General features: G+C 40.2%; 2 protein-coding genes across 5 annotated transcripts; both read left to right on the forward strand.

Annotated features, from left to right (window-relative positions):
• The first annotated feature begins 1,790 nt into the window (after positions 1–1,790).
• On the forward strand, positions 1,791–21,812 carry LOC138980090 (arrestin domain-containing protein 3-like). 4 transcript variants are annotated; one of them, XM_070352896.1, is made up of 10 exons: positions 1,791–1,887; positions 2,316–2,369; positions 6,323–6,513; positions 8,665–8,790; positions 9,063–9,262; positions 9,909–10,085; positions 11,059–11,256; positions 14,020–14,170; positions 14,885–14,974; positions 16,659–21,812. In XM_070352896.1, the coding sequence occupies exons 3-10, from the start codon at positions 6,333–6,335 to the stop codon at positions 16,661–16,663; spliced, it is 1,128 nt and encodes a 375-aa protein (XP_070208997.1). In that variant the 5' UTR covers positions 1,791–1,887; positions 2,316–2,369; positions 6,323–6,332; the 3' UTR covers positions 16,664–21,812. The 4 variants fall into 4 exon arrangements, with proteins under 4 accessions (XP_070208997.1, XP_070209012.1, XP_070209005.1 ...); XM_070352911.1 differs by having other exon boundaries at positions 1,804–1,940; XM_070352904.1 differs by having other exon boundaries at positions 1,807–2,083.
• On the forward strand, positions 4,363–5,124 carry LOC138948505 (uncharacterized protein C17orf113-like). Its single transcript, XM_070320089.1, has one exon. It carries the CDS (start codon positions 4,363–4,365, stop codon positions 5,122–5,124), a length of 762 nt encoding a protein of 253 aa, XP_070176190.1.
• Positions 21,813–22,049: the final 237 nt, after the last annotated feature.

Here is a 22,049-nt window from a genome sequence, read left to right on the forward strand (position 1 = left end):
ATTAAGGGACTTTTTTTTTAAGAAGACGTAATCTGAACGATGGTGGCTGTTGTACTACCCCACCCTCTGCTTTTATCGCAAGCGATGGGAATTCCACACAACTTGAACAGCAGACCATGTAGGCTATAGCAGAGTAGGCTACTTGATTTATCATAGTTTGACTCTCTCTCTCTCTCTCTCTCTCTCTCTCTCTCTCTCTCTCTCTCCCAGACTCTGTCTCTGTCTCTCTGTCTGTCTCTCTGTCTATCTCTCTCTCTCTCTCTCTCTCTCTCTCTCTCTCTCTCTCTCTCTCTCTGTATACCAATGCTTATTCTGTTACCCTCGTAAAATAAAGAATTGTCATTGTCATTGTCATTGTCTCTCTCAAAGTATTATATAGTTAAGCTTCGACCATATGGGACTCTGCAAGTCGATCAGTGCAAATATCATGGAACACATTTTTATCTTACATCAGTAGGCTAAATGTTTAATAAAATAAGTGCTTCTAAAACATTGAACTCTGTCAGTATCTGATTATAAATATATCTTGATCTCCTCTCTAGCTCTCTAAAGACTTACTTATTTACAACAAAGGATCGAGTTCTTATGCCATAAAATAATAACATTTCAAGTCCCATATCTGTCCCTCAGTGTTTTAGAACGTTTCTCAACAACAACAAAACATTCTCACACACCTGTGACACACACACTGACAGGCCGGGCACACACACACACACACCGGGCACACACACACACAAACACACACACACACACACATGCACACACACACACACACACACACACACCGGGCACACTGACACACACAAAAACACACACACACACCCACATACACACACACACACTGACACACTGGGCACACACACACACAAACACACACACACACACACATACACACACACACACGCACACACACACAAACACACACACACACAAACACACACACACACAAACACACACACACACACACACACTCATACACACATCACACACACACACACACACACACACACACACATACACACACACACATACACTCACGTATACACAAACAAACACTCACACACACTCTCACGCAGACTGTTGTTGTTGTTTTTGTTGTTGTTGTTGTTGTTGTTGTTGTTGTTGTTGTTGTTGTTGTACATGCTGATGTTCATTTGTGTAGTTATCACTCTCTTTTGCTCCATTCATTCGAGTATCGTCATCATCACCATCACTGATTATCATCATTATCATCATCATCATCATCATCATTATCATCATCATCATTATCATAATTTTCATCATCATTATCATCACCCTCGGCTTGCACTTAACTTTTGCTCGCTAGCTCTTCGAAAATGCATCATAACTTCCTTTTTTTTTATTTCTGTGACTTAAAACTCGGTACAAAGTATGATAATGTTGTGAAGATTCTAGATATATGAAAATATTACATGAACATTCTTTATTTTGAGGTTGAGCCTGCGTTCTTAGATCAATGCGAACATGGTCGGACGCTGAACCACGATGCTTTCACTTTCGCTCGATAGCTCGTCGCAAAATGCATCATAACTCCCTTCTTTTTTATTTCTGTGACTTAAAACTTGGTATAAAGTCAGATAATGTTGTGAATATACTATATATATATATAAAGATATATAAAAAATAGTACATGTACATGCTTTAGTTTGGTAGCGCAAGGTAGTGCAAGGCCGCGTGCGGTCGCGTAGTAATTAGTCAGACCCGACCAGACCTTATTATAAGTTGTACTCTTAAATTGGTACATGCGTACCTTTATGGTAAGGGAAAGGGAAAGAACTCTGGGTGCGCAAGAGACGACTGGGGACAGCTGAGACTTGTGAAAGACAGAATTAATCAGGTTGAACCGAACGCCTGTTATGTTGGATGGTTTGTATTTTTTTGCATTCATTTTGGCTCCCTTTTTTCTGTTGTGTGTCCAGGTATGGCCACTGAAAACGGGTTTGTTATCTTTGGTCATGTTCGTGTGCGCTGAGAATTCGAAATGTCCCAATCCCAGTTCCGGCTTTGTTTGTGTCGTAAACATGCACCTACTGCGCAATTTCTCAGCGACAGATTTTCAAAAGTAACGTAACTTTCACGTAAAATATATGTTGTTGTTTTGAGTTAACTATGGTTGATAACTGTGAAGAGCTGTGTCTCGTTATCATTTTTGTTTTTGTTTGTTGTTGATATTATTTAAATTACCTATAGCCCAAGGTTTTTTTGAAAATAAATATTGCCTTAATGCCTTGATGCCTTGCCTTGATATAGTATACATTTTCTGCATTTCAAACTTATGTCCAATATTCATGCAGTTCCAGTGACACTGTACGCCAGCAGGTGATTTCTTGAAGAACTATAAACCAAAGGTGCGTAAACCAAACAACCTTAATTTCCTGTTTTCTTACTCTGAATTTCGTAGCATTTGCAATTTGTATCTGTTTCAGAATTGGTGTGTTTCTTTTTAGATGGACTCAGATGATACTATGATTTACCTTGATCTGCATTTTGATTTGTCTATGGAAGTCTAATTGTTTTACATCACAATTCATGCGTAGCGGCCAATATTGAGGGCAAAACAGCAGCACACAACTGTCAGATATATATATATATATACAGGGATCGCGTTTACCGGTAATTTCCGGTATTTTACCGGTTAAGATTCGCCAATACCGGAAAAAAAAGTGGATGTCGGTCAGACGTACCGATTGTTATTTGGTTTGACCGGTAAAAAAAAAAAGTAGTAATTACAAAAATCGTTTGTCAGTACGAGAGAGAGAGAGAGAGAGAGAGAGAGAGAGAGAGAGGAGAGAGAGATTTGGATGGCTTGTTGTGACAGCGCTGCCGCTACAATGTTGCGATTATGTCTCCATTGATGACACTTGATCTCAAGGTGTCAAACATGACGTCAAAAATCAGACATCATACTTTTCGCGCCAAGTTTCTTTCGGTTCCCGGTCCATCGTAAAATCTTTCAGTTTATGTTATAAGGGACGGCGTCTAACTATAGCCGACATAGCATCATACCGGGAAATCACGTACTCACGCCAGCTTAGATCTTTGTCTACATACAGTTGATTATTGTGAGGCGAGTCGATTGCGATGAAGAAGCAACGATCTTTACTGTCTTTTCTACCCCCAAGAGGTGAGAAAAGGCCTTTGAATGAAGGAACTGAAAGTGAAAGTACTTCACGGCCTAGTACATCTGCAGAGCCCGAGTCTCAAGCGGCAGCAAAGAAACCAACATCGGCATCTTCCACTGTCAAACGATTTCAGGAAAAATGGTGCAAAGAGTTTCTGTGGTTGCGGACAGAGGGGGAGGGGGAGAACTTTCTCATGTTTTGTGAAGACTGCAAAAAAACACGTCAAAAAAATGGTTACACAAGAGGTTGTCGAAATTTTCAACATTCATCTCTCGAAGACCATTCAAAATCGCTAAGTCATAGAAATGCTGTTGGAACATCAGATAAGCAAGCCAAACAAAGTGAGAACGAGTGTCTCAATGCACAGATTCGGACAGTCCTATACATGGCTCAAGAAAATATTGCCGCGTCCAAGTTTGAAAGCCTACTGAATCTGCAACGTGAAAATGGTTGCTCATCACTCAGTGCCGGGGTAACTTACAAACACCATGAGACTGTAGCTGATATGGAAGAAGCTCTTTTGTCTGTAACAAAACAGGAACTGAGAGAAAAGATTGATCGAAGTGATTATGTGGGAATTGTGATTGATGAGACACTTAACTGTACGTTGGACAAAAAACTCATTGTCTTTGCACGCATCGTTTTGGATGGCACCCCTGAAACTGTATTTCTTGGAAATTATACCATCGATAATGGTACCGCAGAATGTGTGTATGCAAAAGTTCAGGAGGTGTTGAGGGAATGGGGCATCGACGAAGATCACCCTCGCCTTGCAGGGTTAGCTTCAGATGGAGCATCAGTTATGACTGGACAAATCACGGGTGTTGGGGTGCGAATGAAGGAAAAACAAGCAAAGCTTATTCATGTGCACTGTATTGCTCACAGGACAGCACTAGCCACGAAAGATGCAACAAACAGTGTTGAAACAGTCGCAGATTATCGTCTCTGCCTGCAGAATTTGTTCAAGCTGTACAGAGCATCGGGTGATCGGACACACAGATTGAAGCAACTGTGCGATGCTCTTGATGAGGTCGAGTACAAATGTCTAAAACACCCAATAAGTGTGCGGTGGCTGAGCTTGGGCAAGGCTGTGGATGCTGTGAAACAAACTTATCCAGCCCTTATTCTGGAACTTGAAGAAGAAGGTCAGCGTGGGAACACTTCGGCAGTTGGACTACTGAAGAAAGCAAAAATGTTTATCTTTGTTGCGATTACCTACATGTTGGCGGATGTCATTCCCGTCATCGATCGGCTGAATCTCACTTTTCAGAAAGATAACGTCAATCCGTCTACAATAAAGCCCATGGTGGAAAGCACCACACACATGCTGACACAACTTCTTGACACACCAGGAGACAACGAACGAGAGTTTTCTAACTCACTGCAGGGAGCAACATTCAACACCACAACTCTCACCCATCTTCACAACAGAGGACAGTACGAAAGAGTACGTAGAGAGTTTATTCAGGGTCTGATTGATGCATTGCGCCGTCGCTTCCCACAGACTGAAGTGACTATTTTGTCAGCGCTGGCAACCGTCTTTGATGTGGAGCGTTATCCTGGGGCTGATAGATTAGCAGGGTATGGACAGGCCGAGATGGATGTGCTGAGACGGCATTACACAGCTGTGATCAACCCAGAACGAGCACAGCGCAACTTTTTACCCTTCAAGACTGCAGTCACAAATTATGGCGCGACATCTTTCGACACCGTGTGCAGGTGTGTGATCAGGCAACTGTATGACCAATTTCCTGACTTTGGCGAGCTTGCCAAAATAGCTCTGGTCATCCCAGTATCTAGCGTGTACGCAGAGCGAGGATTCAGTGTGCAAAACCTCATCAAAACAAAAGGGAGAAACCGCCTGAATGAAGACCGTGTCAACCGCCTGATGATGCTTCGCTGGCACAGCAAGTCACTCAGGGATTTTGACATCGGCTCTGCGCGTGAAAACTTTTTGACAACAAAGACTAGGCGAAAGTGAAACTGTAACAGTAAGTAACTAGTGAGTAAGTCTTCCAGTTGCGTGATTACTATTTGCTTTCCTATTTTATTTCGGAAGTCTCTCTCTCTCTCTCTCTCTCTCTCTCTCTCTCACAGCGGCTGCTGATGTGTCACTGTCAAGTTGTGCGACAGTTGCTTTGAAGGGGGGGGGGGGGGGGGGAGAAAAAACGTCCGCATATCACTGACATTGATAAACATTGATTTAATGTATTGTAAGTCATTGTTTGTCTTTTACTGGTTGCCTTGGCAAGCTTACCGATTTTCGTGAGAGCCTTGTAGCCAGCTCATGACGTCATACCGGTTTGAAAAATACCTAGCGCGATCACTGTATATATATGCATGCTGTCTAAAACTACTCTTTTTGTTAGCACACATGGCAACTATGTGATAGGGTGGAGTGGAAGGGGGAAAATAGGCCAGGAAGCATAAATGAGACGCCAAGACAGAGGTTGCGATAACGTGACTTTTATTTAACATACACCAGAAAGCAGACACCAGAAAGCAGTGTAGTTCCTTCCTCAATATACAGACGCACACAACTCGTCGGAACTTGAATTACGATCCCAGTCGAAAGTCACCTCGCTGATATAAACCCAGCTCTAAAACGTTTGTTCAACTGAACACACACAAAGTCTCTCTAAACAATCCTCGAATCACTCCTTCACCAAACTACACTACTTGCATTGATTATTACAGAAACACAAACATCGTTCAACTACAACTAAAACATCACAATCCAAGATACGCACACTGACACATCTTCACACTAACTTCGAAATCACACCGGGTACTCTTCTAGCCCACTCTATTATTCTGACTCACGCGCGCACCCGTTCAAACAATCAACCAATAAGAAACCAGCCTCCATACACACCTAGAATTATTACAACACAATAATCCTAGCGGGAGACACAACTTGGGTCAGGGGAAGATATTATAGACAGGGAGTAAAAGAGAGGAACAACAGTACATGAAATCGCCACACGGCTACAACTATATATATCTCTTTTGTAGAAACGGCTACAGGGAAGTGCCTTATATCCTCCAGACCTCCGCTTGACACTCAAGAATCGCGGGTGTATACAACAGACCTTGCATGTTTGTTATTCGTATTTCTTTACGTTTCTATTTATCTAATTATTTATCTAATTATTTATCTATTAACTGTTATTTTGCAGACCAGTTAAAATGAGCACCAACACAGAAAACAGGAGCGGCAGTTTTCCAGACCCCCAGAAACATAAGCGTGGCCAGCCAAAAGAGTTTGACATCATTTTTGACAACCCCCGCAAAGTTTACAAAGCAGGAGACACCATAAAAGGATCTGTCATTATTCACCTTGATCATGATCTACCACTCCAGACAACAAGTCAGTCCTGCAGCCAGTGCTTTATGCATAGAGAATACTACATGGCTTGCTGTGTCGTACCAGATTTACAGAATTTTTTTTTTAAATATTGAACTGCGAGCGAAAGCGAGCTGTTCACTATTTGAAATAGCAACGAGTGTAAATCTGGTATGACACAGCAAGCCATGTAGTATTCTGTTTCATCCTACATACTGTACCTACGTGTATTTTACTCAAAACGTCCCGCAGTTGAGGCGGCGAAATTGAAGATGCTTCTTTTAGAATCTCGATCTCTTCCAAAGCCTCATGCAATCTCTTTTGTCAAAGCAAAGAAATGTCACTCTGGAAAGTGTAGCGTAACGTGTTAGTTCTAAAAATTCATCGAGGCGAATTAGCGAGCGCAATTTGTTTCCGTTATGACTTTTGTCTCAATGACTTTGGCATCAAAAGCAGTGGAAAAACAGGTCCCTGTCAGACTTGCTTGACATGACCTCATTTACATGTTATACACACGTGTGGTTTGAACGATATTGTTATCTAAGAAGTGATCTTTCTCACGTATGTAGGATAAATAAAATTCTCTTATAGTGAAAATAATGTAGTACATAGTGATTTACATACATACTTTTGTGGTGGTTTGAAGCCACATTCTGCCTCCTCTAAAGACAGCTAACTGTTTGTTTCTGAACATTTCATTATCCTTAGGTAGAACGAGTTAGAAGCTCGACACGATATATACTACAAGGTTAAAATCAACCGGTAACAGTCTTTTGTCTCTTGATAAAATCTGAAAACTTGAAAATACTGTACCACCAAAATTGGAATTATCAACCAGCTAGTTTTTTTTCCTTTGAGATTTTCCTTTTTTTTCTTGAGACAGTATTCATCACTGAATACTAGACAGTGTAAAATGTGCTAGCTTGAGAATCATATTTATAATCACAACTAAAATGCCACTTTCTGTGGTTGTGCTTTGTAGGTGGAAGTGCCCATTATGGCATAAGGGGTAAAAGTAGTTGAATTTGACCCCGTTTAGCAATGCCAACCCCTTCTTCAGCCTTAAGAGATTGTGCTTCACTAAGGGGCCGTTACTAAGGCACACGGGCATGTGAACTTTGCTTGTTTACAGCATTGTTATGGCTTATTTGCCTGAAGCAGAGACTCGGACTGCCAGGGAATGGGGGCAGTGTCACCCATTCAGAACAGCTAGGGCTTTAATTTTCTGTTGAGTTTGAGGCGTTCGATTTATTTGCTGTAGAAAACACCCATAGTACGTTGCTTAATTAGCTGGTCGGGGATGTAGCTCAGTTGGTAGCGCGCTGGATTTGTATCCAGTTGGCCGCTGTCAGCGTGAGTTCGTCCCCACGTTCGGCGAGAGATTAATTTCTCAGAGTCAACTTTGTGTGCAGACTCTCCTCGGTGTACACGCAAGCACAAGACCAAGTGCGCACGAAAAAGATCCTGTAATCCATGTCAGAGTTCGGTGGGTTATAGAAACACGAAAATACCCAGCATGCTTCCTCCGAAAACGGCGTATGGCTGCCTAAATGGCGGGGTAAAAAACGGTCATACACGTAAAATTCCACTCGTGCAAAAAACACGAGTGTACGTGGGAGTTTCAGCCCACGAACGCAGAAGAAGAAGAAGAAGCTTAATTAGCTAAGCATGAATATTGAAAACATAACCGTTGATGAAAGTAGCAAATTATGCATAAATCATGATAACGAAACACCAGTGAAAGATGTTAATTATGAATGGATGTTAAAGGCATACTAACGCACTCCCGTGTTTACAAAGTGTAGTTTGCCCACAATCGATGTCAAACGCACCATAAGACCATATAATGACGATATGTCACCATGCGCGGACCATAATACATGCATTACAGCTTGTTCTAGCCTCTGAAAAAGTGAGGATGTCAACAAAGCCGCGGAGTTCTCTCCCTTGCATCAACGTTACATGTGTTGCCAAATCTATAAATAGGACGATCCAGATCAAAATGAAAATTCAAATATCTCAACATTTAAGGGGTCCTAGACCACAATATTTTGCAGGGAACTTAATTTAGCATGTCTCCAGCTGTTGGTAAAGCAATTAGCGTGTATAGTCATCGAGTACATATGGCTTTAACAGCATCACACTCCTAAATCTTGACATGGTTTTCTGCTTCAGGTCTAGACGTGACATTCTCGGGAAAAGCCTCCGTACAGTTCTCCAAAGAGACAGGAGGCAAACACAGGCAGCATTTCATGGCATCTGAACGCTACTTCAAAACAAGTCACAATCTTCATCCAACAGGTAAGAATACATCATTTGTACAGTGTTCATAAGAAAGACCCACTTTATGCAACTATCACACAGATGACAACACATACCTTTAGTGTTGCAAGCCAACCAAAACTTTATGCAGTTTGTCATTTTTTTCTGTTTTGTTTCCAGGTATGGTGACTCAAAACGGTTTACATTTCTTTGGTCATGTCCCTGTGTGCTGAGATTCTCAGCGAGAGTTCTAACCTCCCCTGTCAGTCCAGGCCGTAATATAAGAATTTTACATTTTTACATACTTTCAGGTGGAATTTCAGCTGGACAACACCAGTTCCCCTTCACATATCGGCTTCCAGCTCAAATTCCTTCATCATTTGAGGCCCATTATGCGAATGTGCGCTACTATGCTAAAGCCAAACTCATAGTGGCACACTCCAAGGATGTTGTTGTGAAGCACTTTTTTGCGGTGTTTCGCCCCCTTGATCTGAATTTTACATTAGCTCGGGTAAGTTTTTGCTTTATTACACCCCCGGTATAGGGGTGTGTATAGGTTTCGCTCGATGTGTTTGTTTGGGTATTTGTTTGGGTGTTTGTTTGTGTGTTTGTGTTCGCAAGTAGATCTCAAGAATGAACGGACCGATCGTCACCAAACTTGGTGAACAGGTTCTATACATTCCTGAGACGGTCCTTACAAAAATTGGGACCAGTCAAACACACGGTTAGGGAGTTATTGGTGGATTAAAATTATACAAGGACTTATAGAGGCACACCCCCGTTGGTCAAAGGGAAATAACCATTCTCACTGCCACCAACTGAGAAGGTTATTTCTCTTTGACGGGGGTGTTTTTCCTATCGGAGGAATTTCTTGTTTTTATTTGGTCAGGTAGGTAATACAGGTGTGAGTGTGTGTGTGTGTATCTGTCTGTCTGTTTGTCTGTGTGTGTACATGGGTGTTAATCTGTGTCTCTCTCTGTGTGTATCTGTGGGTGCCACACAAGTATATGTGAATAGAGTCAGTTTAGAAGTTGTTTGCACCGTGGAAGATATTTTCCCGGCCATAGCAGCTTATATTATCACCTCTTGCTAGTGAATTTGTAACGGCTTTTGGTTTTTTTATGCCTGCTGTTGACATGAGGAATTCTTGTTTCCAGCATCCAATTGAAAATGAATCGGAACTGTCCATGATGTGCTGTGCATCAGGACAGATTGAAGCGCTCATCCGCCTGCAAAAAAGGGGGTTTATGCCAGGGGAGACAGTCCCGGTCAGAGCAGAAGTCAAGAACAATACCAGTTCACGCATCACCAAAATGTATTTCACTGTTGAGCAGGTGATTTTATTTTTAATTTTTCCATGTGTAATAGTTGTGTTTGGATGTTCATGTCTTGAAATTAATTGCAAAATGCAAATGCAATTTGACATTCTGAGCCTTTGCTTTAGGCCTGTTGAAGACCTGCGCAAAACTTGTCGGTTATGTGGATATTCAGGCCAAATACTATGACAGACACAACAGGAAGAAGGTTATGGTTGTACTCTTGGGATCATGCAAGTTTGCCTTGTTAATAGATTTTCAGGACAGCAATAAGCTTGCGGAGGCAAATATTTCTTAGTTTTTATTGAGTCACTTGAGAAAAAGTGACTCTATGTAATCGGTCAGTGTTAGTCTGTCCGGCCGGCCGGCCGTCCGGCCGTCCGTAGACACCACCTTAACGTTGGACTTTTCTCGGAAACTATCGGGCTCATATTTTGTTTAGTCGTGACCTCCAATGACCTCTACACTTTAACGATGGTTTCGTTGACCTTTGACCTTTTTCAAGGTCACAGGTCAGCGTCAAAGGAAAAATTAGACATTTTATATCTTTGACAAAGTTCATCGGATGTGATTGAAACTTTGTAGGATTATTCTTTACATCAAAGTATTTACATCTGTAGCCTTTTACGAACGTTATCAGAAAAACAAGGGAGATAACTAGCCTTTTCTGTTCGGCAACACACAACTTAACGTTGGGCTTTTCTCGGAAACTATAAAAGTGACCGGGCTCAAATTTTATGTGAACGTGACTCATTGTGTTGTGAATAGCAATTTCTTCCTGTCCATCTGATGCCTCATATAATATTCAGAACTGCGAAAGTGACTCGATCGAGCGTTTGCTCTTCTTGTTAAAATATGAAGTGACGCAGATTTCAACAGTCTTATATTGTTAACCTCTACCTAACAATGGCTTTCTCATTCTGGATTATTATAGATTTCTATGTTGTTGTTTTTTATAGCTCAATAAGTTTTCAATCGTTTCTGTGTGCAGAGTTATGAGTGCTTTGCGGGGGGCAGATCCGAGTGTGGCACCAAGGCGCTCAAATCGGCAACACCTCCTGTGGAACATGGGGGAGTCTCTGCACATTCTTCAGCCACGTGGGATGCCTTGGACGTTGTCACTGTGCCTGTGACCGTGCCGACCGGACTAGATGGTTGTAACATCATTGAGCTTGAACACAAGTTGGTGGTAAGTTACTGAGGACAGTGCTTGCATTGATCATTTTTTAAACTGTGACAGTCCAACTTGTCTATTAAAGGTACTGAACTTGTCAAATCCAGGTGCACGGAGCCCCTGGGGCTTTTAGTCATACCTCAGGCAGCTATCCGTTAGAAGAAGTACCAAGTTTCATTGACTTCAGCCACGTGTCAGCCAAAGAGTCAAGAACTGCGATTTTTTTACGAATTAATTTCGTACTCGGACCCGGCTGGTCTTGACCTATTTTTGGATCAGGTAGATCACCACATCATGCACAAAAAGACACGTCACTAGCAAACTATGTCAGACATCATCATGAGTTTGTGTAAAACAAAATGGAGGCCGGAATCACTCAGTTGAATCGAACTCCGACCAAACACCACGTAATAACTAGGTTAATTTATGCACTCGCGTGAACAAGAAACTGTCGAGCTTCACAGATGTCGTCGTTGGGTAGTTTTGAGTTTGTTTTACTACCATAGGAGGATTTTTGAACTGTAAATGCACTCAGCTGCAACAAAAACGCAAAACGAAGGCTGTGAGCTGCACTGTGCCTTAAATTATGACCACCCAAGTGTGACAGGGGAGGCTACCGCTCCTTTCACAGCAGACTCTGCACCCGAGTTGTTGGCCTTTAAGTCAACACCCGTGGTTTGTGGAAATCTGTTTGTGATGGGGTCTGGTGGTTTCCGATTGTCTGTATAGTTTTTATAGGGCTAAGAAATTAGCCCTAATATTTTCAAACCTGTTTGATTGCACTTCGCTTCCCGAGGTGATCGTAGTGTTTCGGCACACGGTTACACAAGCAACCAACCTGAAGTGGTCGCCAAAGACAGGTGGAGGCTATGGAAAGGTGAATGATATAGACAACAACAAATCTTGTCAGGGATCCTTTGGGGTGGTTGTAAAAGGCAGGGCAGACCTGGGGACCCATACAATTTCGCCGTATTTTGTATGCTTGATGGTTTAAAATACGATCAGTACGGTCGGTGGAAAAAAAGTATGACGTGAAAAATTCTAAAGATGGTTTTTCCTCTGTTTCTTTTGATGATTAAAATAACTTTATAACTCTGCATTTGATCAACGATTAAAGCTTTGACACATTGAAAGAAGTACATATTTGTTTTAAATGTATTGGTAAACTTAAACTTTAATTAACGGTGCAACAGACGTGTGCGAAGCATGTTTGAATCATCGATGTTGAAATGATGTGTGGGATACACTTTTTTTTCTTAAAATATGCCATGTTTGTTTGAGAATACTCCAAGTGCAAAACAGGGGTTCCCAGGTCTGGCAGGGGGTTGTTAGCGAGAGGTGGTCCTAAGGGCAGGTTTGACTGTATTTTGTTACAGGTATATACCATGGTGCATTCACAGAAACCTATCACTCTGTTATGCAAACCACTCAAAGCTAATTCTAAAGTTAAGTATAATGTTAAGAAAATTTGTCGGATGGTATGTATAACTGGTCTCCAATAACTTGGTATTGCAAGATTTTCTGGGTACCTACAGACACTCCTAGTGGATGCAATGGTTATGTTGAACTTGAGCGTTGTAAATTCAGGGATTTTTTCTACTGTAATCTAAGCCTCCAATTTAACAGAACATGCTCTTGTAAGCATTTTATTCCATGAGGTCAAATCTATATGGAAGGGAAAACACATAAGGTACACACACACTCTCTCTCACACAAACACACACACACACACACACACACACACACACACACACACACACACACACACACACAGACAAAGGCACATTTTATTCAGTTAACTTGAAAGCTACTAAAAGCATTGTTGAAACTATATCTCTTGACCAGTGACACTATATGGGAGTTTAGTTTTATCTGAAACAAAAAAGTAAAAAAATCAAGAAAGGTAAGTGAATAAAGCATTTAGTTGACAAAAACAGAACATGCACTAAAACATCTGATTTCTTCTTCAGATTTCTTCTGAATAACAGAAGTACTAGTCAATGTTTCATTTTGTCAAGTAAACATTCCATTTAACTTACTATTCATGTTTATTTTTACATTTAGTCAAGTTTTGACTAAATGTTTTAACATAGACGGGGGGAAACGAGACGAGGGTGGTGGTGTATGTGTGTGTGTATGTATGTATGTATGTGTGTGTGTAGAGCGATTCAGAGAAAACTACTGGACCAATCTTCATGAAATTTCACATGAGAGTTCGTGGGTATATTATCCTCAGACGTTTTTTTCATTTTTTCGATTAATGTCCTTTTTGTGAAATTTGAGGCAGCACTGTCACGCCCACATTTTTGAACCAAATTGGTTGAAATTTTGGTGAAGTAATCTTCGACGAAGCCCGGACTACGGTATTGCATTTCAGCTTGGAGGCTTAAAAACTAGTTAATGAGTTTGCTCATTAAAACCGAATTTTCACTCACAGATTTAAAAATGATTGGATCGTATTCCTCATTTTCTCCTGAATTCAAAAATATATGTCATGTTTACTCTACAAATGTGCTCAGAATGACAGAAAATAGGTTAAGTAAGTACTGCGTTTCCACGCTACCTGGAGACAAGTGTGACTGTCTCTGTTTTGGAGTGTGGTTAGTCGAAACTATCTTATATATAGTCTCGGCGATGACTGTTTATTGTGTTTATCTGTTACTTTAATGCCGACAGCTTGACTAAATGTTTTTATATCGATTCACGCGACTTGTTATTTTTGACTTTGGAATGTTAACAGTCTATAGTGTCTCATTCTTTTTATTTTATCTGGCACAGCTAAACTTAGTGATGGGTGGGGCGTTAACCTGCAACCGAGCGGCAAAAGTGGACATGATAATTGGAACAGTTCCCCTTGCTAACAGACAGCAAGACACAGACGCTGTGGCTCCTCAGCCCAACATGGACTCCACCCCTTACCACAGGGAACGTAAGTTTTTTTATTAAGAAAATTTTCCTATTAAATGACACTGATTATAAATATTACACTGCTCCCCCTGTTAAATTTGAAAGAAAAATGTATGTCTTCGGTATCGAACATTGTTTGACGCGGCCAGGATTATGACGAAAAAGGTGTGGTTAACCAGTGGAAATGGGAGTGGGTTTCCAAAGTGGTTTAAAGTTGGTGACAAGCAAGAGCGGATTGGTGAACACATACGAAAAGTCGACACGCCCGGTCAAGCAAGATGTCAGTGAATGTTAGCAAGAAAGTCATGAAGTATGCACATTCCTTTGTTCAGAATTTGTTAAACTTAGTTGCAGCTAAAACACCTGCATATTTATGTGAAATTAAATGCTAAACTTTGTCCCAAATACCACTCAGATTGCATATATTTTGTTCTTTAAAAAACATTTTCCGGGGGAGGGACCCCCAGACCCCCCTGTTTTGGGGTCCCCCCCAGTTTTCAGCTGACTTTTTTTTCACCCATTCCCATGCCTGAAGACCTCAAAAGATCCTAGAAAGTCAGGTCTTAATAGAAAGCTAGTCTTAAAATAGTTGTGAATTTGCTGTCATAAACAAAAAATCTGCAAAAGCAATGTCTTGAAAGGGGAGGGGGAGCAAGGGGCTGTGCTTTTTTTTGTTTTATAATACAAGATACCTATGAGCCTCTGAATCTTAAAAAATTAAACTTTTTCCCTGCAGGTATTATGCATTACGCAGGAAATCACACAGACAGGGAGATGGAAGATACTCTAGAGCTACCCTCATATCCTGCTTATGCAGCGACCCAAGGTAAGACTCTGCTACTCAACTTTGTACCTGCATGGTTGGTGTGCTCAGGTGCAGCTGCACCAGCACCACACTCAGTCCCAGGGTGCAGCTGCACCAGCACATCATCCTCTGGTCCAAGGTGCAGCTGCACTATCACATCATGCCTTTATTTCAAAGGTGCAACAGCACTGGCAAATTACTTGTGTCGCAAGTTGTAGTTGCACCAGCACATCAGCTGTATATCTGTTCCAAGAGGCGTTCAGTCAAACAACTCTCAGAAAATTAGGTTTTGAAAATGAGGAAGTGTAAAATCTGAAATAAGTTTTTAGAGGTAATGAACAGAAAATCTGAAAAAGCAAGGTACGTCTTATTAGGAGGGAGTTTTAAAAGGGAGGTTCCTCTGTAGCATGAAAGGGTCAGTTTTGTGCATATTTGTTTTTATAACATCACCCTCACGGTGAGATGTCATTCTCTCAATATCAAAAACGCCCACAGACTTGTCTACCCTGAACACTCAAATATCCAGAGATTCTGTGGGCAATTTTGTCAGTTGTGGTAAGTTTGTACTTTCTGTTTTCTTTCCTGTCTCTGATCATTTGCTACTTTAATCGTTGAAAGGGGTAGCCTTGATACTGCTTCTGCTGCAGTGAAAGTACAGTGGAACCTCCCGTAACGACCTCTCCCAAGAACGACCCCCTCCTTTTGCCGACCGAATTTCTCGGCACGGATGCCTTTCACACTGTAACTAACCTCCCAAGAACGACGCCCTCCTTTTTCAGACGAGCGACCTGAAAACATACGGTCAATAACGACTTTGACCTTTTTACCAGTGAGTGTCAAAGTTTGTAATTATCCAGCACAAGGGAACATGCACGCCATTCATCACGCATCCAGAATCAGGCGTGGTAGTCCATAGTCGGTAGTACGTGCAATTCGGTGGCCTACGGCTGTCCTGGTTTCAACTATGGGGGAGACCAGCTGCCTGACCCAGTTTACATGCACTGACCTTCTTACCCGAGGTCTTTAGAGTCTCCTTTGATGTCTGAGAGGAAACTCTTCCTGTTTATAGACACTAATCTTCTTACCCGGGGTCAATGACCGAGTTTTACCTTGGAGGCCGTGTGTGTGTGGGCGTATGTTGTATATATAATTATATATATGTCTTGTATACTTGCCATTTACATATTTATTATAAATGTTGATGGATGAATGATGATACATTGTAGACGGATGCATGTTATTGATTAAAAGCCCCACAATGATGTGCTTGGCAAAAAAACCAAAAAAAATACTAATCTTCTTACCCGGGGTCAATGACCGAGTTTTACCTTGGAGGCCGTGTGTGAGTGTGTGTGTTTGTTATGTCTGCTTGTCTGTGCGCTTGTGTATGCACATACATCATGCTAATCCATATGCACATCAAATGGGAACCAAAATGGGATAATGTAAGACCGAACTGCCCAACAGTTGCCTCCCCTGTGAAAAAAATAATACCTCCCAAACTCCCAATAAAGACCCCTTCTTTTTACGACCGATTTTTCTGGACATTTTCAAGGTCGTTAGTGGGAGGTTTTACTGTATGAGATATTTCAACAAGCAGAAAACGAATTCTAAGAATGAATTGAGAACTTTAAAATGTGTCAACAAATGACTGAAATCAGAATTGAATTTTGTTTTTACCTTTTGTTTGTTTTTGTTTTTTTAGTATGAGGACACAATGCACTTCCTTCAGCCTGAAATGCAGTACAAGAGGGAGTTTTCCTGGAGAATGAAACAATCAAAGCATGTACATCTGCAAATCACTGCAGCAAGACTTTATACATGTCTTTGCAGGTTAGATAGTAGTAATTGAGACTGCCTGCATGCAATTTTTGGAAACAATATACAATCTGGCTGGTGACATATGTATTTGCTGAAGTCTTTCCAAACCCACCCCATGGGGGGGGGGGGGGTGCTTCAAGGAATGATTCCTCACAAAAAGAGTTTATGAATTTCGTACTATACCATGCAGTTACAGTGGTACCTGCGATGAACAGGACACCCAGAGGGACCAGCAACAAGTGTCCATACATTGCAGGCGGCCTTTCATGACAGGTATACTTTGGTAGAGATAATATGAAAAGGGACAAGAGAAGGTGTCCTTTTAAGGGAGGTGTCCTCTCATGGGAGGGTCCACACATCGCAGGTACTGCTGTACATGTTCTTACAAATTAAGTTGTATGACAAGCCATATTTTTTCCAATGGCTTTACATTGTTCTTCTCCATACCACAGAGCTACTGTGATGGAAGTAGAATCACGGTGAAATTGAGATGGTGTGACGTAAACTGATCGATTTATCAGATGATGCCAGAATTTGTACATCTTCTTATATTTAGATATGATGTTCAGCACAATTAGAAGCACAGCAGGTGATTGCTGTCTTAAAAATCTAACAGCTGCTTATACACGTAAAGACTACTGATCAACTTATGCAACTCTCGGATAGTCTTCAGACATTTTGAAGTGTTTTTGAAGAGTCACAATATTTTTTAAATGCTGGACAATCGACAGACTTACTAGCCTGATGACCAGTTTCAAGTTTCACGGTGTTTTAGAATGTGAGATGGTTGACCTATACTAATCCTAGCCTAGCTGGTGACAAGCTTTAAAGTTCAGGATGTTGAATAGTTGACAAGTTAACTTACTAGCTTGGTGATACATGTACATATGTAAAGGATTTAAGTGTTGGGTTTTTTAAATATATTTAAGAATGTTGCATAGTTGAGAATCATAGTAGAGTGATGATGCCCTCCAATTCTTTGTCTGTCTGGAGATTTAATGCTTTTGATCAAGACTTTACCAAGTCCTGTAGCTGATATGTACAAGTACCGTATTTTCCGTGTCATAAGGCGCGACTTTTTTCCTCGAGTTTGACCCCCTGCGCCTTGTATAACGAAGCGCCTAATCCGTGTATGAAATACGAAGAAAAAAAAATTGCGAAAAAATCATGGGGAACAAAACGTGACAAGAACTCACCTCCATCTCGAATACCGGTAGTCTTTTTTTAAAATTCCTTGAGCACTTGTTTACACAACTCACACTGATCGTCTCATTTCTCGGCAGTTTGATTTCATGACACACCCTCACACAGTCACACAGCAACCATGCCGAAGACGAAGCAACTTGCTTACGATGCAGAATACAAGTTGAAAGCGATCGAACTTGCTGAGGGAAAAGGACAAAGGACTTTGCCTAAGTTGAGGTGACTGAAATTTCTAGCAACAGGTGCTAGGATCCCGGACGAGCCCCCAACTTTTTCAATTTTGATGCGCCCTATCGGCCCCCTGCGCTCAATGGGTGACTGGATTACAATTTTTTTTTAAAAGAAGGGGTTGCGCCTTATGCGCTGTAGCGCCTTGTAACCTGGAAAATACGGTACTGTCAGCTTGCTAAAAGCATAACACCTAATGACAGTAGCTGTGAACTTAGAATAGGGAACTAAAAAGCTTGCCTCAAGCAGTGAGACAATAAGATACTGCTTCTGGATGCATACTCTTTGTGAATACAATTGTAAGATTGTTGCTATTCATAACCGCGGCATCCTTTCAACACTTGACAAATATTGTTCCAGAGGGTAATGTGAGTTAATAAGCCACAATTCTGCTGCATGCTCCCATCTGAATCACATAGATTGTGTTGACATTACAGCTATACCTGTGTTCTTAATTGTCACAGAATATTATATCATGATGAACTGTAAATGCATAATTCTAGATATGCGTAATCTGGTGTATTTTTTTTATGTATGCATTTGTTTTCAAGCAGCTCATTGCTATTTTCTGTATGTGTGATAATTTACAATTCTTTGAATCTGATTTGTTTGTTTTTTGATGATGAGACTACTTTTGTTACAATCATCAATTCTTAAGGTTCCTATGTGTTGACCAGTGTGCGTTTTTCATTATCTGTTTATATAAGCGTGTCTTTTTATGTTCTCTTTTACGGAGAAGTTAATGTACTGCATTCTTGTACTTTTAGCACATTGCCAGGTTTTATTTAGTTAGAGATATTTCATGATATTTATAATTGTTGAACAAGTATATTTGTGATATGTTTCTATGCTGTGGCCTTTTAAAACAATTTTGTTTTCTCTTTCTGGTGGTACAGATGGGACGGGTATTCCCTACCAGATTTTAATGAATAAAAAGATTAAAGCTGAAAAAAATGAAAAGATATTCATATATTCACTCTTAGTATTTTGAGCGAATCAATGATCATAGTTTGTTTATTTATACATCACTTGTATTGCCTTTTTTGTGTCCAGAATTCTTTACTTTGTTCTTTGTATTTTTTGTCTTGGTTTCCTTTTTCTTCTGTTGTAATTGTTATTCTCGTTCTTGTTGGATCTTTACTTAGCTCATATTGCCAAGTAGTTTAAAATCAGGAAATTATCTGCCTTTGCAGTTTTTGTATGAACTTCCCTCACCCCCAATTCTGAAACTAATTTTGTTGATCATAAATAGCTGTTCTTTGCAGTACATGTATACCTCCTTTTTGCATCTTGTGTGTTTTGAAGCCTTTATAATGAGTGTAATCAATGCTTTAACACTTTCTACCCCACCTATGTTGACCAAGTTTTTTTTTGCCGAGACCAGCCGTGCTGCAGCAGGTCACTCAGAATAGTAGTAACTGTGTAGAAACTGTATCAACACGCTGGAATGCATGCGTTAGATCCACGTTACAGGAAGCGACTGAAGCTAACAGTCTGAGCTGATATATCCCTACCTCAGGTCAGATAGAGCCATATGTGTGGGTACGGATATATCCCTACCTGGGAGACTGAGTTAATTATTATTTCTTTTTTAAATAATTGTGATTATGTAGGAATCTTCTTAACTATAGAATTTTCCTGTGATCTGTGTTTGTGTGCTGATCTTGTGACTTGGGGAATATAAGGGCAGGCCTTGTGTATAGTTGCTTATAAAACTGGAAACAAAAAAATTGACAGCCATGCATGCCAGTAAGATCATAATTTTTAATGGAAACAAGACTGTTATTTGAATTATTGCCAGTAAATAATACCATCTGATTTTGTAGCTTCCTCATTCAGGAATCTGTCAGTGTGTCCAAAAAGTGTTTCACAAACACCATTTTTTAGACTTGCTTTATCTTATTAGTGGTGTTGTGGGTAAGGAAGGATATGTGTTTTTTTAGCAGAATAAAACTGTTTTTATTGGTATGGGCCGCCTGGGGGGGTCAGTATAGTGCCTCGAGCACTTAAGGTATGTATGTTACATTTACACCAAAACACATACAATAAGTATCATGGAATCTCCCCTGAGTTATTTCTCCCATTAAAATTCAGCAGCCATGTAGTCTTGTGTTTGGTACTACACTGTACTGTTACCACAAACATGGCAAGTTAGATGTCTATAATCAGTGCCTGCCAGGATGTTTAGTGGCCGTATGTTACTTTACACCAAAAATCACTTTACATGTGTAAACTTCACCCCATGCTTAATCTCTTCGGAGCCTGGTGAGTATTTTAGGTTTAAGGAGTACCCATATTCTTTTTTAAGACTAATGAGAGTCTTATTCCAGGCAGCATCATGCTAACAAAATAAAAACAGCTTCACTGCATAAATCTGTACAATCTAATCAAAACAAAAGTTCACTCCACCACAAGCCGTTATAATTCTCTGGTTAGTTTCAGTTCAAACACATCTGTGGAAGTCCCTTCTAAGCAGGGATGACATTGATTACTGTGAAATATGAATCCAGAAAGAAATGTGGCCTTTTTAAAAATAACTGCTCCAGTCAGTATGTTACTTTACACCAAAGTACACAGTTTTTCACTTCTTACTGACCAAACATACTGCCATACTACAGCATATGCACACAGGAACAAAAAGACTTTAGCTCTGAATTGTTATAAAGAACATTTATTTTAAAAAGACGACTATGTGACCCAAAAATCACCGGCAAACCTGTTAGGTAAGCATATTAATCAAATGAAAATTTATTATTGAAATTTTCCAATATACTGTAGGATTCTAGCCTGTTCCTTTTAGATATGGGTGTATACATCATGAATAATTATGGGTGTGAACAAATGTCATCCATGTTTTGAAATACATTTTAATGTAAATGATCATGTACACCAACACGTATGTGCCCATGCTTTTTCCCTGGAATAATTGCATTCTTACAGCAGTCTATGTACATAAAGCAAATATCTGACTGTTGTTACAGCTGTTTGCATTTGGTTTTTGTTTGGTGTCTGTGCAAATTGTATGCTATTCTATTTTAACAACAATATCCGAGTGATTGTGCTTGGTGTTTTGTAAAGCAGCTAGTACATTTCACCTGAAAGGCAGGAAGTGTAATGCAATCCCACAAACAAAAAGTGACTTAACCAGTCAAACTAATAAGGTTTATGCAAATAGCATTTACTTTATTTTGATAGGAAAAAAGCCTGTCATTTACAGTTAAAACTGGTAGGCATGATTAGTTGATAACTTTTCAAGTACATGTATTTTCACACAATAAACAATAAAATACCTAAAGTTGCCAGTATCTGGTAACAACACTGGTATCTCATGTACAGAATATTTCAAAAGGTCTTGTTTCTTTCAGCCTTCTTAAAACAAATTGCATATCATTTAAATGATAATTTGCAAAACTGTGCCAGTTTCATCCAGCAGCAGTTTTATGTTGTTGTTTTTTTTTTCAAATAAGGTGTTATGGCATGTATCTAGCTTTACAAGTTGTCGAATTTGGCATGGATCAGGGGCTAGTATCTATCAATTTTGATTCATCTACATGTATCTGAATTTATTTACACAATTTTCAGGCATTAAACAGTGATTTGTTTATAACTCTTTGTTTGTGTCTGGAAGTAAGAGAGAATGAGAGAGAGAAATAGATATAGAGAGTGTTTGTGGGTCTATATACATATATAAGCAGTGGTATGTACATTTTTATTTTGTCATTCATATGCTTGTTCATTTACTGTATAGCAGAAATTCCTCGCATTCACTGAGATACAACCAAATACCAACCTGGCCGTGCCCATTTTAACACAAAAATGTAAGGGGGGGAAAACATTTCATGCT

Source organism: Littorina saxatilis, linkage group LG1 (genome assembly GCF_037325665.1).
Source record: "Littorina saxatilis isolate snail1 linkage group LG1, US_GU_Lsax_2.0, whole genome shotgun sequence".
NCBI classification, from domain to species: Eukaryota; Metazoa; Mollusca; class Gastropoda; order Littorinimorpha; family Littorinidae; genus Littorina; species Littorina saxatilis.